This window comes from Salvelinus alpinus, chromosome 23 (genome assembly GCF_045679555.1).
Source record: "Salvelinus alpinus chromosome 23, SLU_Salpinus.1, whole genome shotgun sequence".
NCBI lineage: Eukaryota > Metazoa > Chordata > Actinopteri > Salmoniformes > Salmonidae > Salvelinus > Salvelinus alpinus.
The window spans coordinates 36,653,355-36,674,736 of NC_092108.1; the positions used below are offsets into that span (position 1 = coordinate 36,653,355).

General features: G+C 40.8%; 2 protein-coding genes across 6 annotated transcripts in view; both read left to right on the plus strand.

Annotated features, from left to right (window-relative positions):
* Positions 1 to 599, plus strand: part of LOC139550901 (integrin beta-1-like) — a 30,252-nt gene extending 29,653 nt beyond the window's left edge. Inside the window, exon 15 of the mRNA XM_071362151.1 lies at positions 1 to 599. This exon is cut by the window's left edge and continues 1,128 nt beyond it. The gene's annotated coding sequence lies outside the window, so the exon portion shown is untranslated.
* Positions 600 to 1,048: 449 nt separating this feature from the next.
* The window catches only part of LOC139550899 (enhancer of polycomb homolog 1-like), a 41,562-nt gene continuing 21,228 nt past the window's right edge, over positions 1,049 to 21,382 (plus strand). For 2 of the 5 annotated variants that reach the window (XM_071362147.1, XM_071362146.1), the window contains exon 1: positions 6,736 to 7,030. In XM_071362147.1, coding sequence (XP_071218248.1) covers positions 6,878 to 7,030 — 153 coding nt within the window. In that variant the 5' untranslated portion in view covers positions 6,736 to 6,877. Of the gene's footprint in view, positions 1,240 to 4,911; positions 5,005 to 6,534; positions 7,031 to 21,382 lie in introns of those variants that run through there. The other 3 variants (XM_071362145.1, XM_071362144.1, XM_071362143.1) reach the window with 3 other exon arrangements.

Consider the following 21,382-nt stretch of genomic DNA (forward strand, 5'->3'; position numbering starts at 1 on the left):
CCAAAATTGTTACATGCTGCATGTGTGTGTTAATTATTGTCATTTGTCCTTGCTTTATTTTTGTTAGAAAGATGCCAAGGAATGTTTGGCTCATTGTGGCCTAGGCCTCTGATCCAGCTTTCAACTCATCTTATGCTACCCACATGTTTTCTGCAGTTTAACAGATGCATTTCACGTCTTGTTTTGGCCAATTCATGCATTTTCCAACTCCGGATAAATCTCGGGATAGTGTCTCCTGATCTGAACAACAGAAATACAGCTGCCACAGTTTTCAGATGCTGCACTGCCTAATGAGTAATGAGCATTCGTAGATACTTGTCATATGGCATCAGCACTGCCACTGTAGCTAGGAGGGGGAAACAAGGCCCTTCCACAGGACACAGTTGGTGCATACAGTGGGTTTGAACATTGGTATCAGGAGTTGGAAGCTCGGCTCCAATATAGGTTGGGAGAATGCCCAATGGTTGAAGTTAGTTTTTTGTTGTGTTAAACGGTCTCCCTTGCAAAAGAGGTCTGACGTTAGTGGGTCTTTCTGGCTAATTTTGTTTGTTTTGTGAATAGTTCCATCACAGAATAAAATTCTAATCCCGTAAATGATACATTGTATAATTTGTTTCACTGATTTTAAATCAACATGTAAGTAGTGTACAGATTTACATCACTCCCAACCTGCAATCAGGCACCAGCAGGCAGCATTAAAATAATATAATCATTTCCGTACTGCAATTGAAAGACTAGGTTTCTGCGTCTGTTTCAATCTTGTATGTTAGGTGGTCCATTCCCAAGGTAATAGAGGGCTTAGAATAACGTGTACAACAGATAGAACTTTCTCGTTTTTGAGCGTGAGCTCATCAACCCAGTGTTCTCTACCTCATTGCTCTCTACAGATGATTGGTGCCAGCCACCGACCAATCAGGTTGCGTCTTCTATTGCAAAGTTGTTAACCCCCAACAAGAACACTTCTCTTCTAGTTTTGCTAGCTAATCTTCTTGGAAATAACAAGTATAATTATCTGATCTCAATAACGTATTCGTTCGACGGAGAGAGAGGCTTTCCGATACGATCAAGAGAAATCCGATGCTTTCTTAAAAAGCTGAATGACGTCTTATCAGGAGTATTTTACTGCATGGCGTTTGCAAAACGATAACGTTACACTTAAGCCAGCGTCTGTCCTTGGCTTTTAGGGAATCACTCATGATCATCAGAAATGTTATCACCCTTCCTGGAGTCAATTTTACGGTAAGTTTTTCAGATATCTTTGTATAGCTGATCGAAACAACTGTCGTGTGAAAATCGTCTTGTTTGTAGGATAGCTAGCTATCGCAATTAAATTGAATGGCTGTTAAGTTGGCCAACCACCGATGTCAAGTCAATCAGCATGCTAGGCTACTAGTAACTAGCTACGTTGACGTTACAATCGCGAGCCAGCTCCATTTTTAGCTAGTAGGTTAGCTTTCGTTTTTGGTTTGGTTTAGGTGTTATAAATTGTCGTTTGCTTTCAAATGTTCTGACTTGCGAAATGCTAAATGTATTATTTATAGTCCAAAGAGTCAGGAAGAAAGCCAGTTAACGTTAAGTTACGTACCAAATTCATGACCGCAACGTGTCATACCTAAATCTGGTGTTAACTGTACAATTATTTTGTAAATTAGTTTATAACCACTAACTAATTGTCATGTTCTAGCTAGGCAAGGGAGGCAATATTTGATAGCTAACACTGCCAACCAACTACCAGTGGTCTACAAAGGAACTGCACGTTCATATTTGAAGTGTTGACTAATGCCAAGTTGTTTGGCATGTAGGTAAATAACAGAAATCAGTGGAGTGGCTTGTTCAGACTTAAAGTGACTAGCCCTGGCCTTGATGTCAGTGACAAAACACTAGGCTTGTCCTCAGTGGTGGAAAAAGTACCTGATTCTACTTGAGTGAAAGTAAAGATACCTTTATAGAAAATGACTGAAATAAAAGTGAGTCACCCAGTAAAATATGACTTGAGTAAAAGTCTAAAAGTATTGTTTTAAATATACTTAAGTATCAAAAGTAAATAATTGCTATTAAACAAACCAGATGGCACCATTTTCTTTTTTAATTTATGGATCACCAGGCGCACACTCCAACACTCAGACATCATTTACAAACGAAGCATGTGTGTTTAGTGAGTCCACCAGATCAGAGGCAGTAGGGATGACCAAGGACGTTCTCTTGATTAGTGTGTGAATTGGACCATTTTCCTGTCCTTTTAAGCATTCAAAATGTAACGAGTACTTTTGGGTGTCAGGGAAAAGAGTAAAAAGTACATTATTTAATTTTTTACATTCTCAGGAATGTAGTTAAGTGAAAGTTGTCAAATAATAATGCTAAAGTACAGAACCAAAAAACCTACATAAGTAGTACTTTAAAGTATTTTTACTTAAGTACTTGTCCTAGCTTTCAAAAACCCTTCTCCGTATGCAGGGTTTTCAGCTGTTACATTCGCTATGCGAACTACATTTCCAATGCAGTGTTAACATTCAGAAACGTTATTCAATTATTGCTTTCACTAGTTTTTGAAATATACTGATATGCCCCTTTTATACAGTTGCAGTTTTACACATCCATAAGCTGTGTGCCTCCAGTTGATGAATTACACTTCCTCCCCATTTACGTTTACACATAGGTGTTCAGAGCTAATTAGCACAGGTGGCCGCCTATGTCTTCCGTAAACAATGTAACATGGAGATATGACCATGTGGAAACACTAACCCAATAAAGGTGTGTGTAGTAACTTAATTTCTCGCTGATACGAAAGATACATTATTCATGTTTCCAAACCCGTACCGCAAGCGATACGTTCAGAACTTAACTCCCCCGAACAGAAGATACTATCGTCAATAGGCACTAAAGCAGTTAGCCTCTGAATGGGGTAGACTTGTCCTGGGCTCATAATCACGAAGCGTATCGGACAATGCTGATTTTTAGGATCAGTTTTGCCTTTTAGGTCTTGAGTTAGATTACATGGACAGGGGAGAGAGCAGGGGTGTATTCATTAGTTGGATTCTGTTACAAAACGTTTGGGCCTTTTGCAATGGAAACTGTTTACTTTAGGAACCAGTGGGAGTGGGACCTACCTGCATTTGTCCAATAGAAAGTAGTTTTTGTTGACAAACGCGTAGGGACCTACCTGCATTTAGTTTAAAATGTGTTTGTATTGGACAAATGCAGGTACAGTGCATTCGGAAAGTATTCAGACCCCTTGACTTTTTCCACATTTTGTTAGATTACAGGCTAATTCTAAAGTGGATTTTTTTTTAAAAAGTCCCTCATCTACATACAATAGCCCATAATGACAAAGCAAACCGGGTTTAGAAAATGTTGCACATTTTTTGTTAAAAATCACATTTACATAAGTATTCAGACCCTTTACTCACAACTTTGTTGAAGCACGTTTGGCAGCGATTACAGCATTAAGTCTTCTTGGGTATGATGCTACAAGCTTGGCACACATGTATTTGGGGAGTTTGGCCCATTCTGCTCTGCAGATCCTCAAGCTCTGTCGGGTTGGATGGGGACCGTCGCTGCACAGCTATTTTCAGGTCTCTCCAGAGCTGTTTGATCGGGTTCAAGTCCAGGCTCTGGCTGGGCCACTCCTGTGTGGTCTTGGCTGTGTGCTTAGGGTCATTGTCCTGTTTGAAGGTCAACCTTCGCCCAAGTCTGAGGTCCTGAGCACTCTGGAGCAGGTTTTCATCAAGGATCTCTGTACTTTCCTCTTTCCCTCGATCCTGACTAGTCTCCCAGTCCCTGATGCTGGAAAACATCCCCACAGCATGATGCTGCCACAACCATGCTTCGCCGTAGGGATGGTATTGGCCAGGTGATGAGCGGTGCCTGGTTTCCTCCAGACTTGGCATTCAGGCCAAAGAGTTCAATCTTGGTTTCATCAGGACAGAGAATATAACAATCCGATATTGTTTCTCATTGTCAGAGTCCTTTAGATGCCTTTTGGCAAACTCAAAGCGGGCTGTCATGTGCCTTTTACTGAGGAGTGGCTTCCGTCTGGCCACTCTACCGTAAAGGCCTGATTGGTGAAGAGCTGCAGAGATGGTGGTTCTTCTGGAAAGTTCTAGTGCTCGGTCAGAGTGACCATTGGGTTCTTGGTCACCTCCCTGACCAAAGCCCTTTTCCCCCGATTGCTCAGTTTGGCTGGGCGGCTAGCTCTAGGAATAGTCTTGGTGGTTCCAAACTTCTTTCATTTAAGAATGATGGAGGCCACTGTGTTCTTGGGGACGTTGAATGCTGCAGAAATGTTTTGGTAACCTTCCCCAGATCTGTGCCTCGACACATTCCTTTCACCTCATGGCTTTATTTCTGCTCTGACAAGCACTGTCAACTGTGGGACCTTATATAGACAGGTGTGTCTTTCCAAATCATGTCCAATCAATTGAATTTACCACAGGTGAAAAATGGAAACAGGATGCACTTGAGCTCAATTTCGAGTCTCTTAGCAAAGGGTCTGAATACTTATGTAAATAAGGTATCTGTTTTATTTAATACATTTACAAAAATGTCTACCTGTTTTCGGGTTTGTCATTATGGGGTATTGTGTGTAGATTGAGGAATTTTAACTTATTCCATTTTAGAATAAGGCTGTAATGTAATTTTTTTTGGGGGGGGTGAATGGGTCTAAACTTTCCAAATGCACTGTAGGTCCCTCCCCGTTTGTTTCATTATGTTTGCCCTTTTTGGTTCCTAGCGTAAACAATGTTTTGCCTCTCTAATCTGAGCAATGAATACACACAAGCACGCCTACTTGGAGGCACTTGATGATTTCAGTTACTCTTTGCAATTGGAAGCGCTGTCCCAGTCCTATCAACGCGATGACCCCTTTAATTAAACACAAATGAATGATGAGCTGTTTTTTTTATTCCCACTCAGATCCCAATGATGCTGTCTTTTGTAATGGTTGACGCCAAGTGGAACCTACAACTCTTGGAGCCTGGCTAGACCCGATGTCTGCCATTACTATAGGTAAGCCCAGAGAATGACCTTATAATATGGGCTTTAGTAAAGCACCAGATGCATCTCTGCTTGTTATTCATGAGGTATTGGGGTAAGGCACAGAGAGACTAGCATCCTGTCCAGGGGGTGTACTTGTACATTAAGCTGCCTCACACTACAGAAACAGGAGATGGACTCATGTCCTATGGTAGCATGGCTGATGTAACTCACATGGTACACAGCTAAGGAGAGCTGTGACACTTGTCTGGACAGGACCCTGTTGATGGTGCAATATTCACAACGAAATTGGCTTGAGCTTTGATTGGTTCTCTCAAATGTTTATTATTTTGGGGGGGTTGAGACCTCTTTATTTGAAAATCCAACAGTTGTATTAGAAGGGGGTAGGGCTTGGGTGCTGTGTGCTCTGTGGGTGTTTGGCACAGGATAACCAATCAGTAAAGCACAGCCCCCATCATTAGAGACACATGGTGCCTACAATATCAAGGAGCCTTTAGACTCTGAAGGTGGGAAGACTTCGAGTTGATGTCAAGCAGAGTAGCCTTATTGACCATTCTGGCTTGGACAAGGCGTGCTAACTTAAAGCACCAGAACCCTTTGTTTTGAGGTTCTTATTATTTGCAAATATTTGAAATACACGAGGTTGGTGGCACTTTAATTGGCGAGGACAGGCTTGTGGTAATGGCTGGAGCGGAATGGTATCAAACATGTTTTCCAGCCACCACTGTTGAATTACGATAGGACTTACACACTGGTCAACGGAGGACCACACAGTTCAGGTTGCAGCGGGCAACAGTTCTAGGGTTAATCACACCACAAGAGGGCAACATTTTCAAACTTTTAAAATATTTTCAGAAGCTGTTCAGTTCCCCGTAGTGACTAGTAAGTCTAGTCAATTAGTATATTTTACTTTGGTTATTTTCAAATAACACTAGTAGTTTATGACTCAAGGGTTTTATATTTTTGTTTCAACTTTTAAGAGCAGCAAAACAACTTCAAATATTTGGTATCATGCCAGAAGAGCATTGTAATGCAAATGCATCATCATGTATGGTTTGTTAGTTATCATCCATGTCTTCCCATCCCAATATATTTAATCAAATTCACTAAATCCCAATATATTTAATCAAATTTACTAACAGCCCCCCCTCAATGTTCAAATCACATGTAGAACAACAGTGAAGAATAAAAGGTGCATGATAATATACTGTCTAATGTTAGAGACAATAATAATAATAATTCAACTATGGCCTACCAAAAGCCTCCTGCGGGGATGGGGGCCTGGGATTAAAAAAATACCCCATAAATATAGTACAAAACACACAACACTACATAAAGAGAGACCTAATGATAAGGCAATGTAGGCTATTTAGAGTGTAACCAATTAGGGACATTCAGCGAAATATGTTGTAGTGTCAATGCCCCTTCTGTAATTGCATTCCAAATTTAACCTGAAACATATAATGGTTAGCTACTTACCCAAATGATGTAAATGTTTTATTTGACTTCTTTAGTTTTGGGGGGCACGTCCCCCACCGTTGCGAACGCGCACGCGCTCGGGACCGTGTGGGAATGGCTGTTCGATGATGGGTGGGTTGGGCTGCTTTGAGCGAACGGAGCGTTAAAGAGTTTTTAATGTCCGCCATGTTGGCCATGGCGTACTGAACGACCGATAGACAGGGAAGCCTCTGAAAAAAATACCGAAATAGAGCGATCAAGATCCGGGCCTTCCCGGCTCCGTTCGCGACGCCCTAACTTTAGCGTTAATCAGTCGAACCGTAGATGTCAGAATAACCGCACAGAATCATCCATGAAAGCTCAACTCGAAACCGATGTGAATTTAAGGAGATCGGATAGATTTATGTTGCATCTCGAATTTTAAAAAATGAGTAAATTGTCGTTTCGGGCACGGGCGCTGGACGCTTCCAAGCCACTACCCGTCTTCCGATGTGAGGATTTACCCGACCTGCACGAATATGCATCTATTAACCGGGCAGTGCCGCAAATGCCGACGGGGATGGAGAAAGAAGAGGAATCGGTATGTTTTATAGTTCGAAAATTTGCAAATAAACATTTATCCTTATTTTTATATTTTGAGGCGCTCCTCTTTTTTTCTGCGCATGTTTACACAAAATGGCCGCCAATTATTATTTTTTTTTTAAAACACGACGAAAATGTGGTGTAGATGCAGTGTTAACAATAAGTGGATACATTTTCCAGTTAACCAATGATTAATTATTTATATATATTATTCAATATTCTGGTTTTAGTTGGTTATTTTCGCTGGAGGAGATTTTCTAAGTACAAAGGAATCACGTGACTCCCATGAATCCGACATTTTGTTGTGTGTCTTTGGGATGTGCCTTATCTGTTGGCGTAATGGCAAAGGACCGGTGCAAGGGGGAGCTAATGATCAGAAATTCTTTATGTGCCTGTGTGAAGACGATACTGGCGGAAAAATTTAAACATTGCATGCCTTGAGTAGGAAAGGTCCGTGTTTTTAGATAAAACAAAGCTAGCTAAGTGTGCACTCAAATTATGTATTGTAATGAAACAGCAGGGAGCAGGTCTCGAACCCTTTATAAACCCAGAGGGTCGTTACAGTATTGTTTATTGACTCGCATACTCTGGTCATGTTGAAGTATTAGCCAACGAATGAGCAATCACTCATTGGTGCACTGTTTTGCTTTACTTTCAATTAACTTATGATTGGGTGATTACAATGTGTATTTGTCTTGCCGCCTAGGCTATTATTTGGCTTTCGCCCCAAGGTTTCATGTGTCTAGAGTGTTGTCTACGCACGTGGCCTTGTTATGGTGTGGACGTTTGTACCTGTCAAAATTACATGTCAGTCTCTGTGTTTTGGTTATCAAATCAAAGTTTAGTGGTCGTGTACACAGTTTAACAGATATTATAGCGGGTGCAGAGAAATGTTTGTTACTAGCTCCTAACAGTGCAGCAAAGATGTCAAATAAGTACACAAATAATTATCAAAAACAAGAAATCATGCCTCTTGGGCCATGTCTGTGTTTACAATTCAGTGAAACTTGTATAGCCTGCTTTTTAAAAACATGTTATATTGTATTTATATACATGCCGTGCTTCAGTTGAAACATGGCCCCTTATTTAATGACCGTTGGAATTTTCTGTCAATCCATTTCAATGGTTTAGCCTTCTGTTAGCTGAAGAACACGCAGCTCCGTCCTTATATCGAGGCTTGAGTTGAGTTTTGATAACTGGTCAATTTGCTTGCAACGACATTGAGTCACCACCATCAGTCGATTCTTGTAAAAATGTTGATTCTTGTAAAAATGTATTCTGTGTCTGTTCTGTTCAACTGCAGTCATTCTGCGTGTGCTTAAAATTCATACGTTAAATAAAAACTTTATCGAATACAACCACGGACTTTTTTCTTAATTTGTGTTGCTCAACTCAATTGAATCGGCTAGTGTAATCCGGGAACTCTGGGACACCCACATCCCCTACCCTAATCATTTAAAATGTAAACTTCAGTGGGGGGCGTCCCAAGGATTCCAGATAGCACATACCCAATTGAATCTCGCTAAAAGTTTTTTTTATTAAAAGTATTAATTTCACCACCCTGCAGAAGGATCACAGTTGTACAGGAGGTTCAGGTAAGCGTTTTCAGAATTGACATTTTAATAAGAATCGGCTGATGGTAACTCAATGTTGCTAGCAAATCCCGCGACCAGTTGTCAAAACTCAACTCCGCCTCAATATAAGAGAACGGAGTTGAGTGTTCCTCAGCTAGCCTTCTGTGTGTCTGAAGCTATAATTAAGGTGCGATGCTCCCCCTCTCCCTGCAGACCTGTTTTCATTAATTGCACATTTTGACTTGAATGTGTTAATTTATTTATGGGAGGCCAGGACATATCTTCTTGACATTTCTCTGTGACACAATGTATCTTATTGCTCTCTGAGGCTTGGTGTCAGCCAGAGGTTCTGTGTGTTAGGCAGCCACCACAGCTGTAGTAAACTAGTGGCATGCAGAGCACAGTAGGAGTCCCAGCAAGGGGGCCCCTTAACAATTAGAGCCCCACAGTGGAGGTGTCATAATACCCATACAACCTAGTGGTCCAACAGTGAAATGGTTCCAATGGCTGCTAGGTTTTACAAGTATTATGACTCATACCGTGGTACTCTTTAAGTCTCCACTCCAGTCAACTGAAATGTACTGTGTTGTCACCATAACAGAATTTGGATTTCGATACCAGGTTTAGTATCACAATACTTGATACCATCAAGATACCGCAGTAAAAAAAAAAAAGGCATATTATCCATTCGCAGAATGGCATTTGTTGCAGACATAAACTATGCTACTGCTCTGCTCTATTGCTTCTGACAGCCATGTATGCATTAATGAATCACATACAATCAATTTGATTTTGTTTGTCAATCTAACTACATAATGGTAGTAATTTTCTGAATGATAAATCTTTATTGATAAACTGGGTAATTCAAGATGTAGCATAGGCCTAGCCACAGTACAGTAATCCCTCGTTTATCGCGGGGGTTACGTTCCGAAAATGACCCGCGATAAGTGAAATCCGCGAAATAGAAAACTTCTTTTTTTTTTACAATTAGCAACTATTACATGTATACAAATACAGTGACTCACGTGTAGGCCGTTTCACTGCTCTTCAGACTGGGCCGCTGCATCCTGACTGCGCTCTGCAGTGTTCTCTTCTTCTGAAGCCCGCGGTGCAGGTGTGTTTGTTCGGGAGAAGAGCATAGTGATAGGCAGCTGTTGTCGCTCTTTTTTCTTCTTTGCAAAAAGATCCTTGTACACCGACATGCCACCATCGATTACGTTGGAGAACTGTAATGAACGGCTCATCAAAGGGTCCCATTCCTCAGCTACTCGCTTAAGTTCAGTGGCCATTCGCACCATGGTTGCTAAGCGACCAAGCGTTAGTCCTTCCTTCCTTCCTGGCCAACTTAATGTAAATTTGCCAAGCTGTTTTATGTACGTACACATAACTGCACGAGACGACAAAATGATAGCACAATTCGTAGCATGTTTTGATACAAGAAGCGGGAGTGAGTTTTTAGCGAATCAGAATGCAGAGCACAATGCACCAAAAAAAAATAAAAAATGCATTATGAAAATCCGCGAAATAGCGAATCCGCGATAAGTGAACCGCGAAGTGGCGAGGGATCACTGTATAGGTGAATGCGTATTCAATATGAGTATGGGCATGCATTGAGTAATTGAGCTTGTTTTTGCTGATGTCTGTAGAAAAATCGATTTCCATTATATTTTGGACTTATTTAATTGAAATGATCAACATTTGCATAGGGGAAAAAATGTGCGCTGTCTCTAACCAGTAATGACGTCAAGGCAAGAGGGGTGGGCCCGTCGGATTCAGTAGAGCTAACTAGCTTGTAGTCCTATAACCCGGAAATGTGTTAGATCTGGTTCGTTCAGCCATCATAATGGGGAAAGAATAGGTTTTTGGAATGAATGCCGAAAATAAGGTCTAAAGTTAATACAGGCTTAGGCGATGTTATACGTTTTGTTCTGAGATAATACCAGTCAGTTAAAAACCTCAAGAGGTTTTAAGGATCCGACCCTTTTTTCAAATTTTTGCCTAAAAATGACACCCATATCTAACTGCCTATAGCTCAGGACCTGAAGCAAGGATATGCAAATTCTTGGTACAATTTGAAAGGTAACACTTTGAAGTTTCTGGAAATGTGAAATTAATGTTTGAGAATATAACACATTTGATCTGGTAAAAGATAATACCATCTTCGAAATGCAAGAGAAAGACCATAATATATTATTCCAGCCCAAGCACAATTTAGATTTTGGCCACTAGATGGCAGCAGTGTATGTGCAAAGTTTTAGACTAATCCAATGAACCATTGCATCTCTGTTCAACATTTTGTATCAAGACTGCCCAAATGTGCCTAATTGGTTTATTAATACATTTTCAAGTTCATAATTGTGCACTCTCCTCAAACAATAGCATGGTATTCTTTCACTTTAATAGCTACTGTAAAAATAATTTACCTGCACTGTCTAATTTAATCTAGGCTTTCTGTCCATATCAGATATGTCTATGTCCTGGGATTTTTTGTTGTTGCTTACAACCTCATGCTAATCACATTAGCCTACGTTAGCTCAACCGTCCTGTGGATGGGACACCGATCCCGCAGAGGTTATTAACATGACCTTTTTATGAATTATGACACCTTTGTTTTATAAAAATATATATATAACACAAATTCTTCAATTCACAAAGTAACATTAGCTGATGAACATTCTCTAATATAAAAACCTACATCTCCTAAGCCCATGTTTATCACTTATTTTCGGCGGTTATCCAAGAATGCCATACATTTTCCGCCAAGTCTTTGTCCAACGAACCATGGCGGAGTTGGTGCCTACAAAAAGTCGCCATTACTATTTCTCTCCATAGAGCATCTTTGGGAGACATGTGAGAGGGAGAGACCAAATAATTGAATGAAAAAAGATTTTGGTGGTAGTCAGCTTTGCAATCAGCTTCATTTTGTGTTATGGTTTGCATACAGTGCATTCGGAAAGGACTCAGGCACCTTGACGTTACTGCCTTATTCTGAAATTGATTAAAAAGTTTGACTCCCTCATCTACACACACTACCACATAATGACAAAGCAAAAACAGGTTTTTAGACCTTTTTGCAAATTTCTTTAAAAAAAACGGACACATTTACATAAGTATTCAGACCCTTTACTCAGTACTTTGAAGCACCTTTGGCAGCGATTTAAAGCCTAGAGACTTATTGGGTATGACGCTACAAGCTTGGAACACCTGTATTTGTGGAGTTTCTCCCATTCCTCTCTGCAGACCCTCTCAAGCTCTGTCAGGTTGGATGGGGAGCGTTGTTGCACAGCTATTTTCAGGTCTCTCCAGAGATGTTTGTCCGGGCTCTGGGTCATTGTCTTGCTGGAAGGTGAACCTTCACCCCGGTCTGAGGTCCTGAGCGCTCTGGAGCAGGTTTTCATCAAAGTGCTTGGCTGTGCTTGGCTCCGCTCATCTTTCCCTCAATCCTGACTAGTCTCCCAGTCCATGCCGCTGAAAAATATCCCCACAGCATGGTGCTGCCACCACCATGCTTCACCGTAGGGATGGTGCCAGGTTTCCTCCAGACATGACGCTTGGCATTCAGGCCAAAGAGTTCAATCTTGGTTTCACCAGAGCAGAAATTATTGTTTCTCATGGTCAGTCCTTTAGGTGCATTTTAGGCAAAATCCAAGTGGGCTGTCATGTGCCTTTTTCTAAGGAATGGCTTCCGTCTGGCTGCTCTGCCTGATTTGGTGGAGTGCTGCAGAGATAGTTGTCCTTCTGGAACGTTCTCCCATCTCCACAGAGGAACTCTGTAGCTCTGTCAGTGACCATCGGGTTCTTGGTTCCCTCCCTGACCAAGGCCCTTCTCCCCCGATTACTCAGTTTGGCCAGGCAGTTAGCTCTAGGAAGAGTCTTGGTGGTTACAAACTTCTTCCGTTTTAAGAATGATGGGGGTCACTGTGTTCTTGGGGACCTTCAATACTGCAGAAATGTTTTGGTACCCTTCCCCAGATCTGTGCCTCGACACAATCCTGTCTCGCTCTACGGACAATTCCTTTGACTTCATGGCTTGGTTTTTGCTCTGACATGCACTGTCAACTGTGAGACCTTACAGACGTGTGTGCCTTTCCAAATCATGTCCAATCAATTGAATTTCCCACAGGTGGACTTCAATCAATGGACATTGTTTTGCAAACAGTAATTAAGTTTAAACATTTCTACATGCTTTGTTGCTTTATTCAAGTGTATTAATTTATCTGCAGCATGAGTTGGGAGCTAACATGATGCAGCCAAGACTCCCAGTGCAGGCTAGCAATGAGTAAGTGGAGCAGTCATGGTGCATGCTATTATAAGGGGTTGGCTGCACTGATATATATGCTTGATCAGTGAGACACATTTGACAGAAGTCCTGAAAGTAACGTTCTTGTACCGGACAGTTTTTCACATTCTAGTATCTAAGAAGTACTGAAGTTTTTGTTATGCTGTGCAGCACTAGTATTGCGTAAGAGGCACGCAAAGATAGGAGTGATTTGTTTATGTAGAATACTGCGCACATTGTCAGAGGAGCTGTCAGGCAAGTGACAGCTTCTCAGTAACTGGCATGGGAAACGAGATGAGTGTGGTATCCACCTTATGTCACTAAGTTATTTTCATGGAGGGTGTTTTGGTTGGGGTGGGGAATGGATGTTCTAGCTTTAATACTATGTCTGCCTTCTACTTGATTGCACATTAGACTTTTTCAACCTAGCTTCTCAACTTTTGGTAACACTTTTATGCACAGCAGTTGGACAGACGTCTACCATACATGGTTACCTTTTATTTTGTGATGTCTTTGGTTTACCACAGTGGAATTCTCCTGAGTTATGATTAGTGGGTGTAGAACAGGAGGGCAGGGACTCCCTAGTTCTTCCTTCTACAGGTGTGAACTGTGTGTCAGCCCAGACAGCCAGTGTTTGTTGCGTGAACTCACCATCACCGGGTCATTGTCTGAGACAGGGTGCAGAGGGAATTGGTGGGATCTGTTGATTTGTCTGAGTGCCAGTTTTCTTTGGAACACACAGATGTTGGCAGACCACCAGTTTCTTACTGCTCTGACCTCCTTCACCTGGAATGTGTTGTGCAATAGGCTACATGTCCACAATCTCTGCGGTAGTGCTACCGATAACAGGTGTAAAATGGTTTCACCGCCACGCATGCATGACTGCTTATGAACTGTTATCCTTTAACCCTTAGCCTACAATTCTGTGGCCCTGTGGAATTCTAATTAACATAATCAAAAAAAGCCCCATCAAAATCTGCCTAAGCAAGACTTTTTTGTTGTTGCATGGGCTGCGTCTCAATCCACTGCATTTGCAGATATCGCCCTTCCGCATCTGTGTTGAAGGTAGAGGGGTGTTTGTCAGACCATTAGACATCCCGAAAATTGGTCTTCTCACAAAACATCTGTAGCGTCCGAATGGTTTTGCCTACAAAGTTCTCTGTTTTGCTCTAGGATGCCCTCAAGACTGGTCCTCGGTACCAGTTTAATTTTTTTTAATGGAAGTATATATGGAGATAGTTCAGTGCCTAAAATAAGGGGATAAATACGTAGTTATTAGTTTCCTGATCTGTCTTATATCTCAGAAAAAGGACAGACACTTCAGAACAAACTTCCTTTTAGATTTTTTGGGGGCGACTATCTGTTCCATTTAGTGAATCTGTTATTCAATGCATGTCTATTGGCTAATAGCATCATAAAACAATTCCAATTCCTCCTCCCCCCACTCACCCGGCTTAGACTCTAGAGGGTTAAGACAGTCATATACCAATTCTGCCTTCCAAAAGGCAAAGTAAGGCTTTTTATTAGTTGATGGAAATGGATTTAACAGTCATGCTTATGTCTATAGATTTAATTTGCATAATTTAGTGGAATTCAATTGGCCTGTGTATTTTCGCTAGTCATCATGTATCTTTATCCAACACAACTATTACATAAAGCATACAGAGCCTATTTTCAGCTGGTTGTTTCTGGAGTAAAATGTGTTTTTGTAAGCCTATTCATTGCGCAACAATTCTAAGTGCAATCGCGTGAACAGTTTTGGTGCACAATTTAAAAATAGCTCTCTTTATTTCTTATCTGGTAATTGAAGCGTGCTGCCCATTCACGCGCAGGCAACATGCTATCAGCGCATCACCCACCACTTTATAATGTGAGCTGGAGGCAGTATGCATTTTGAAAACATTCTTAGTTTGTAACTTTAATGTTTTTTTTCGTATTATGAGGCATGTCTTACCTTGCTTCAAAGTAGCTTATAGGCAAAATCCCACCATGGAAACGTGGAGGCAATTCTTTTATAAACACGTCATAGGTGGCGCGTAAGTTTCACGTTTGGGAGGCTTACAATTTATCCTACCATTCTGCGTGCCAGTTATGATTTTTATATGCGCATGTTTGTCAATCATTGTCATGTGGTTAATCATGATCTCAATTAAAATTATAATCTGAAAGTTAAGTAAACTAATGCGAGATCACCAGCCTCTGTCATATGGACACACCGTGATCCATTGGCGGCTAAAGAAATGAAAGCATGGAATTCATAGCCTGTAGGACTATAACTTCCATTGCTTTTGCACACTGAGGATTGGTGATTATCGAGGGAAGATTTTTCTAATCGCTTACTTTGAGGCACTCTAGTTTTAATATATTATAATTCGCAAAATAAATAAATAATAGACAGGTTAAAAACACTTTTCCACGCAGCAGGCCAGGTACTAACATGCATGTTCCCTCAACATTATCAGGACAGAGAAACCAGCCACATGCTCATTGCTCAAATGGAGCATTCCAAACAAAAGACAATTAAAAAATTGACATCTTGTAAATTATGGTTATGATGAAATAAACCAAAACTTGTTTCTCACAAGTGTAGCAGGTTGTGAACTCTGTAAACAACGTTTCCACTCCAAGAATGACCACTGAAAATAACTAATACATGCATTAACAGAAATGAATGCGACTAAATTACAAGTATTAACTAGGGATGCACGATATATCGGTGAACATATCGGAATCGGCCGATATTAGCTAAAAATGTCAACGTCGGTATTGGCCGATGTCTAGTTTAACGCCGATGTCAAACTGACCTGCATACCTATATAACGTTGGAACATGACTAATGACGCCACGTAAAATTTTGCGATACACGTGCAACACAGCATTCCTAACCTAGCCCACAACGTCTGCTGTGTTGATCGAGCAGTCAACAAGTCGAGCAGTCATTTGAAAGAGTAAGAACATTTCAGCGAGACAACTCAAAGGCGAAATCCATTAAAGCCAAGATAATGGAATTCATTGCCCTTGACAATCAACCGTTCTGTCGTGGGTGATGTTGGCTTTTGTGACTGGTCGAGCACCGGTACACATTACCAAGTGCGCTATTTTTCAGATGTTGCCCTACCGGAGTTGCACAGTAATAGCGTCACTGCTATTAGCTTCACGACATACATATTATGGAACGCCGTTTGGGTCTTTCTTTCAAAAAAGATACAGTAGCACTGTCAAAGCTGTACGAAGAGTCTGCAAACACTGGCCACAAGCGATGTGTTTACAATACTGCATTGTTAATAAAGCATAATTTGTTCGACCGCAACTTCTGGGGTTGCTAGCTAGCTTTAGCTTGGTACCTAGCTAGCACCAATACAACCAGCCTGAAACAATGGCCAGTAGAAACTGCAGTCATTTTCATTATTCTTTCATTATTGATTTAGGAATCCTTGTGAGTAAGTATTAGCTAGGTTGCCACTTGTTGTTCGCCTATTGAAATTGAACATCAGTTCATGAAATTAAATAGCTAGCCAGCTACTTAACCCTGTTACCCAAAGCTAACCTTATAAGCAGCCAGCTAGCTTCATCTGGCTAGTGAGGCTCGACCGGGACCGGGTTATGTGTTGTGAAGCTAGCCACAATAAGGATTAGGCAAAATAGTGGAATTTGCGGTTTTCCTTCTAAGTAAAAGTATGTCATTGACAGTGTCGCAAATTAATACAAATAGTAGAATTATGCCATACTTTTATTTTGAAGGCTAACCGCAAAGACCATTGTGGCTAATCCCTATTGTGGCTAGCTTCACATAGATGCATCCATCCACCATTAATCAAATAAGAACTGTCTTACAAATTAGGGTTATTTTAGATGATGACACCAGCTATATAGTAAGATAGCTAACTATAGCTACTGAAACAGATGTTGTTTTGTCATGTTTTTGGGGAAGAACGTTGTTTGCATCCATGAGCTAGCTAGATTTTTAACTTTACCAGCATCATAGCAGCGTCATAGCAAGACAACTTCAACAGCGTCATAGCATACTTATCGATGAATCGTTGTGACATATGAAATACGAGTGATAGTGTAATCAATGTAAGAGATAACTACGTACATTGTTTTGGAACACGTTAAATTATGTGACGTGCAGTCATATTCAGGTCCAGATTGGTCAACAAGCTTATTTGACAAGTCAAATTGTGTTATTTGACGTGCATCTTTTTGGACACGCAAAGACCCAAAGGGCGTTACATAGAAATCCTGGTTTAGAATGAAACGACTGAACAAATTAACAACGAAACAGCACAGCAAGTAAGTGAAAGAAATAGGTTTTGATTGTTTTTCTGGATATGGGGACGTACGTAAATGCCATCAAAATAACTTTTTGGTAAAATTGGTGTGTGTAGCCTTTATTTAACTAGGAAAGTCGGTTAAGAACAAATTCTTATTTACAATGACGGCCAAACCCGGACGACGTTGGGTCAATTGTGCGCAGCCCTATGGGACTCCCAATCACGTCCGGATGTGATACAGCCTGGATTCAAACCAGGGACTGTAGTGATGCCTCTTGCACTGAGATGCAGTGCCTTAGACCGTGTGTGTTAACTGTACTAGAATACTTAAAAGGCTGCAAATATCAGTTATCGGTATCAGGTTTTTTTTTGTAAAGAAAATATCGGATATTGGTATGGGCCAAAAATGTCATATCGGTGCATCACTAGTATTAATGGTACATTTACTACTGCTGACATACAGTATGTCATGGGAATTGATTAGTTTGTTTTTTAATCTAAAGGCTAACACGTCACACAATGAATGCGCAAGAATTGTCAGGAGACAGCTTAGCCATTCTGGAGAGACTTGTCTTTTATATATTCGCCACACACCCCTCCCCTTTTCTCAATATTTTTTATACTGAACAAAAATATAAGTGCAACATGTGAAGTGTTGGTTTCATAAACTGAAGTTTATTAATCTCAAATTATGTTACACAAATTTGTTCATATCCCTGTGACTGAACATTTCTCCTTTGCCAAGATAATCCAACTGACAGGTGTGGCATATCAAGAAGCTGATTAAATAGTATGATCATTACATAGGTGCACTTTGCTGGGGACAATAATAGGACACTAAAATGTGCAGTTTTGTAATAACACAATGCCTCAGATGTCTCAAGATTTGAGGGAGTGTGCTATTGGCATGCTGACTGCAGGAATGTCCACCAGAGCTGTTGCCACAGAATTGTTCTCTACCATAAGCTTCCTCCGTCGTTTTAGAGGATTTGGTAGTACTTCCAAACGGCCTCTCAACCGCACACCATGTATAACCACGCCAGCCCAGGACCTCCATATCCGGTTTCTTCACCTGCGGGATCGCCTGAGACCAGCCACCCAGACAGCTGATGGAAAAAAGCCCTTTTGTGGGGATAAACTCATTCTGATTGGCTGGGCCTGGCTCCCAAGTGGGTGGGCCTATCCCCACCCATGGCTGCGCCCCTCCCCAGTCATGTGAAATCCATAGATTAGGGCCTAATTTATTTATACACTTGACTGATTTCCTTATGATCTGTAACACCGTACAAATCGTTGAAATTGCTGCGTTTCATTTAAGAATATTTTCAAAATTCTTCAAGCTCTGTCATTGTTTGTCGATCATTGCTAGACAACCATTTTCAGGTCTTGCCATTAGGCTTGGGCAGTATACCGGGGTATTTGGAAATAGCCATGGGATGGTTTTTCAATACCGTTAACTATTTTAAGTTTTTCAATAGATTTTATATTTGAAGGTACTTTTTAAGTAAATGCCTGTAGTCAACTTGTGCAATACGTTAGGAGATAAAGTAGATTGCGTTCTACATTTCACCTGTCACATAATGAAGCTTACCGTAGTTCCCCAGAACAGTTGAGCCCATCACATGTTTGTTTGTAAATGGCACAACTGTAGATAGTGGGTGTAGGTGAGCCCAGCTGTATATTGACAGGTCGTGTTTTATAATGGAAAATGGTAATTTATTTAATTCTTATTCTTTTTTTGCTTCAATAGAGTGATCAGGGTCGTGCAACTATAGTTTTCCTAAACAGAAAATACATTAGTGCAACACATTTGCCAGAAAATAGCTTAATTTTCGTCAGATGACAACAGAAGTGGAACGCTTCAAGTAAATGAGCTTGCAATGAAAAAGCAAGGTCGATGCATGGCCATCATATTTCTGTTTATCATAGAAAGAATGTAGGGGGCTCTGCATGTCACTACAGACACCCTGCTTTGAATCCAGGCTGTATCAAAACCGGCTGTGATTGGGAGTCCCATAATCCCACAATTGGCCCAGTGTCGTCCGGGTTTGGCCGGTGTAGGCCGTCATTGTAAATAAGAATTTGTTCTTAACTGACTTGCCTAGTTAAATAAATAAATGTAGCCAGCTACATTGCCAAATGTTTTGCTCAAAGATAATATTTTGTTTTACCTAAGAAAAGCTGTCTGGCTTCTCCGAGAAAAGTGCCGGAGAAAAGTAGCCACACGTCGGTCAGTGCGCGGTCTGCTGATGGTGAATTCTCATCTGAGTACAACTGATGCAGAAATTACAATAAGAAACATTTTACATCTGCATTTACAAAACGCAGGAAGATATTTCTAATGTATTATATTTTTTGTGACGGGGTCTTCATTGTTTTAGCTTTCTGCCGTGTTTGAGAAGTCAAAGCCCTTTGGATGTGTAATTTGTACAGCTGCCACCATCTTGATTTCCTTATGTTTTTTTTTCTTCTCTCAGTTCTCAGCCTGTATTCTATGAGCAGAGCAGGCTGGCCTGTTGCCTTAGCAACTCCAGACTCCCACACACAGCATGTTGCCCACACATGCTGCCCCAGAGCCGCCAGTACTGTTCTTCTTTCAAACAAGCATGCGTCGAAACACTTCATTTGCACAATGTCTCTCGTTCCTATTCGCTTGTAAATGTCCAAACTCACCAAAAATGACATTTGGTAGCGCCTATCTATAAAAATGTATAACTTTATGAGCGGAATTTCCTGTCTTTGCAGTTTATTTTATTTGGCTCTCATTGGCATATCTAGCTAGCAGCCTCCATGGAAATTCGCTATTACTTGTGTTCATTTTGTTAGCCTGAATTTAAAATTGATTAAATGCTATTACACAACAATGTGGGAAAAAGTCAAGCGGTTTGAATACTTTCTCAAGGCACTGTAGTTGTTGCATCTTTAGATTCCTCCTTTTTCTATGTTTCTAACAGATCTGTCACATATGAAACCACTATCAGGTGCGCTGTTTGGAACGGTGTTTTGCCGCGAATTGCATTTTGGCAAATGTTTGAATTTCTTTTACATTACCTTGGAAATAATGGACGACGCAACGTCCGTTAAGCGAATTCATATTTTATCATCTTTTGGTTAGTTCGATATTGACAGACGCGACCCAGTCGTTTTGTTCTTTATGTTACGGTGCCATGCTCAGTGGCAACGTTCATATCCCTTGCGTGCTGCTAGCTAGCCAACTAGCTACGGCTACACAGTTGCGACCTCTGCAGCCAGAAAAATAAAGTAGCTGTTTTCTATTGACATTCATTTGGATACATCCGTAACAATGAGTTAATAATGCCAGATTTTTGCCTGGCATAGTTAGAAAAGTTTGCGTTCTCGTCAGGACACTCGTCAACATTGACTGTTAATTACGAAGAGATTGCACATCAAACACGAAGCTAGGTAAAAAAAAAAAAAAATGCTAGCAAACCTGCCAATATGACAACCGAATTCAAAAATATCAGTTGCAAAAACAGCTGGTCAAACTAGAAGCATGTGGGAGGATTTGACAGCTTTAGCGGTGGAGGGGACCGGAGAAATTAATGTTCATCACTCACCACGTTAGGGCATCAGATACTCCCAAAAAATGACTCTGCAAAAACAAATCAATGCTAGCTAGCTGTTTTTTATTAACTTTTTTGGGACATGCGTTTACAATGTGACCCACTTTCAGTTTGTGTAGTTGTTGGTTTCTTTCTGTGTCTTTGTGGCAAGTGTAGTCGCATATTGCATCATGATTGCAAGGTGTCCTGATATATATTTTCCAACTGTCCCGATATCTGTTTTTTATGTCCATTCTAAAATGTCTGGAAGGGCAAACAGAAATGAGTATTCAACAATGCTGTGGTAGAAGTCAAATTAATTCAACATTTTTTTTGCAAAATATTCCAAAAGCCTGTACTGCAAGAATCAATGTTTTATTTTGTTTTTGACCGTTCATGTCCGCTTGGTCTTCTCTTTTGCTCCTTCTTGGCTGTGTGCATCTTCCCATTTACACCAGAGATCTGTATATAATGAGATGCCCATGTCCCCGCACTTAACAATGGGAGTTGTTGTCCCAAAGGCGAGAAGGCAGGCGACAAGGTTAGATCCAAAATAAGCCCAAAGAAACGCATTGGGGATTATTTTGGACACATTTTGATGAGTGAAACTTCTTGCTTCACTACTTCCTCTGTTTACACACACACACACACACACACACA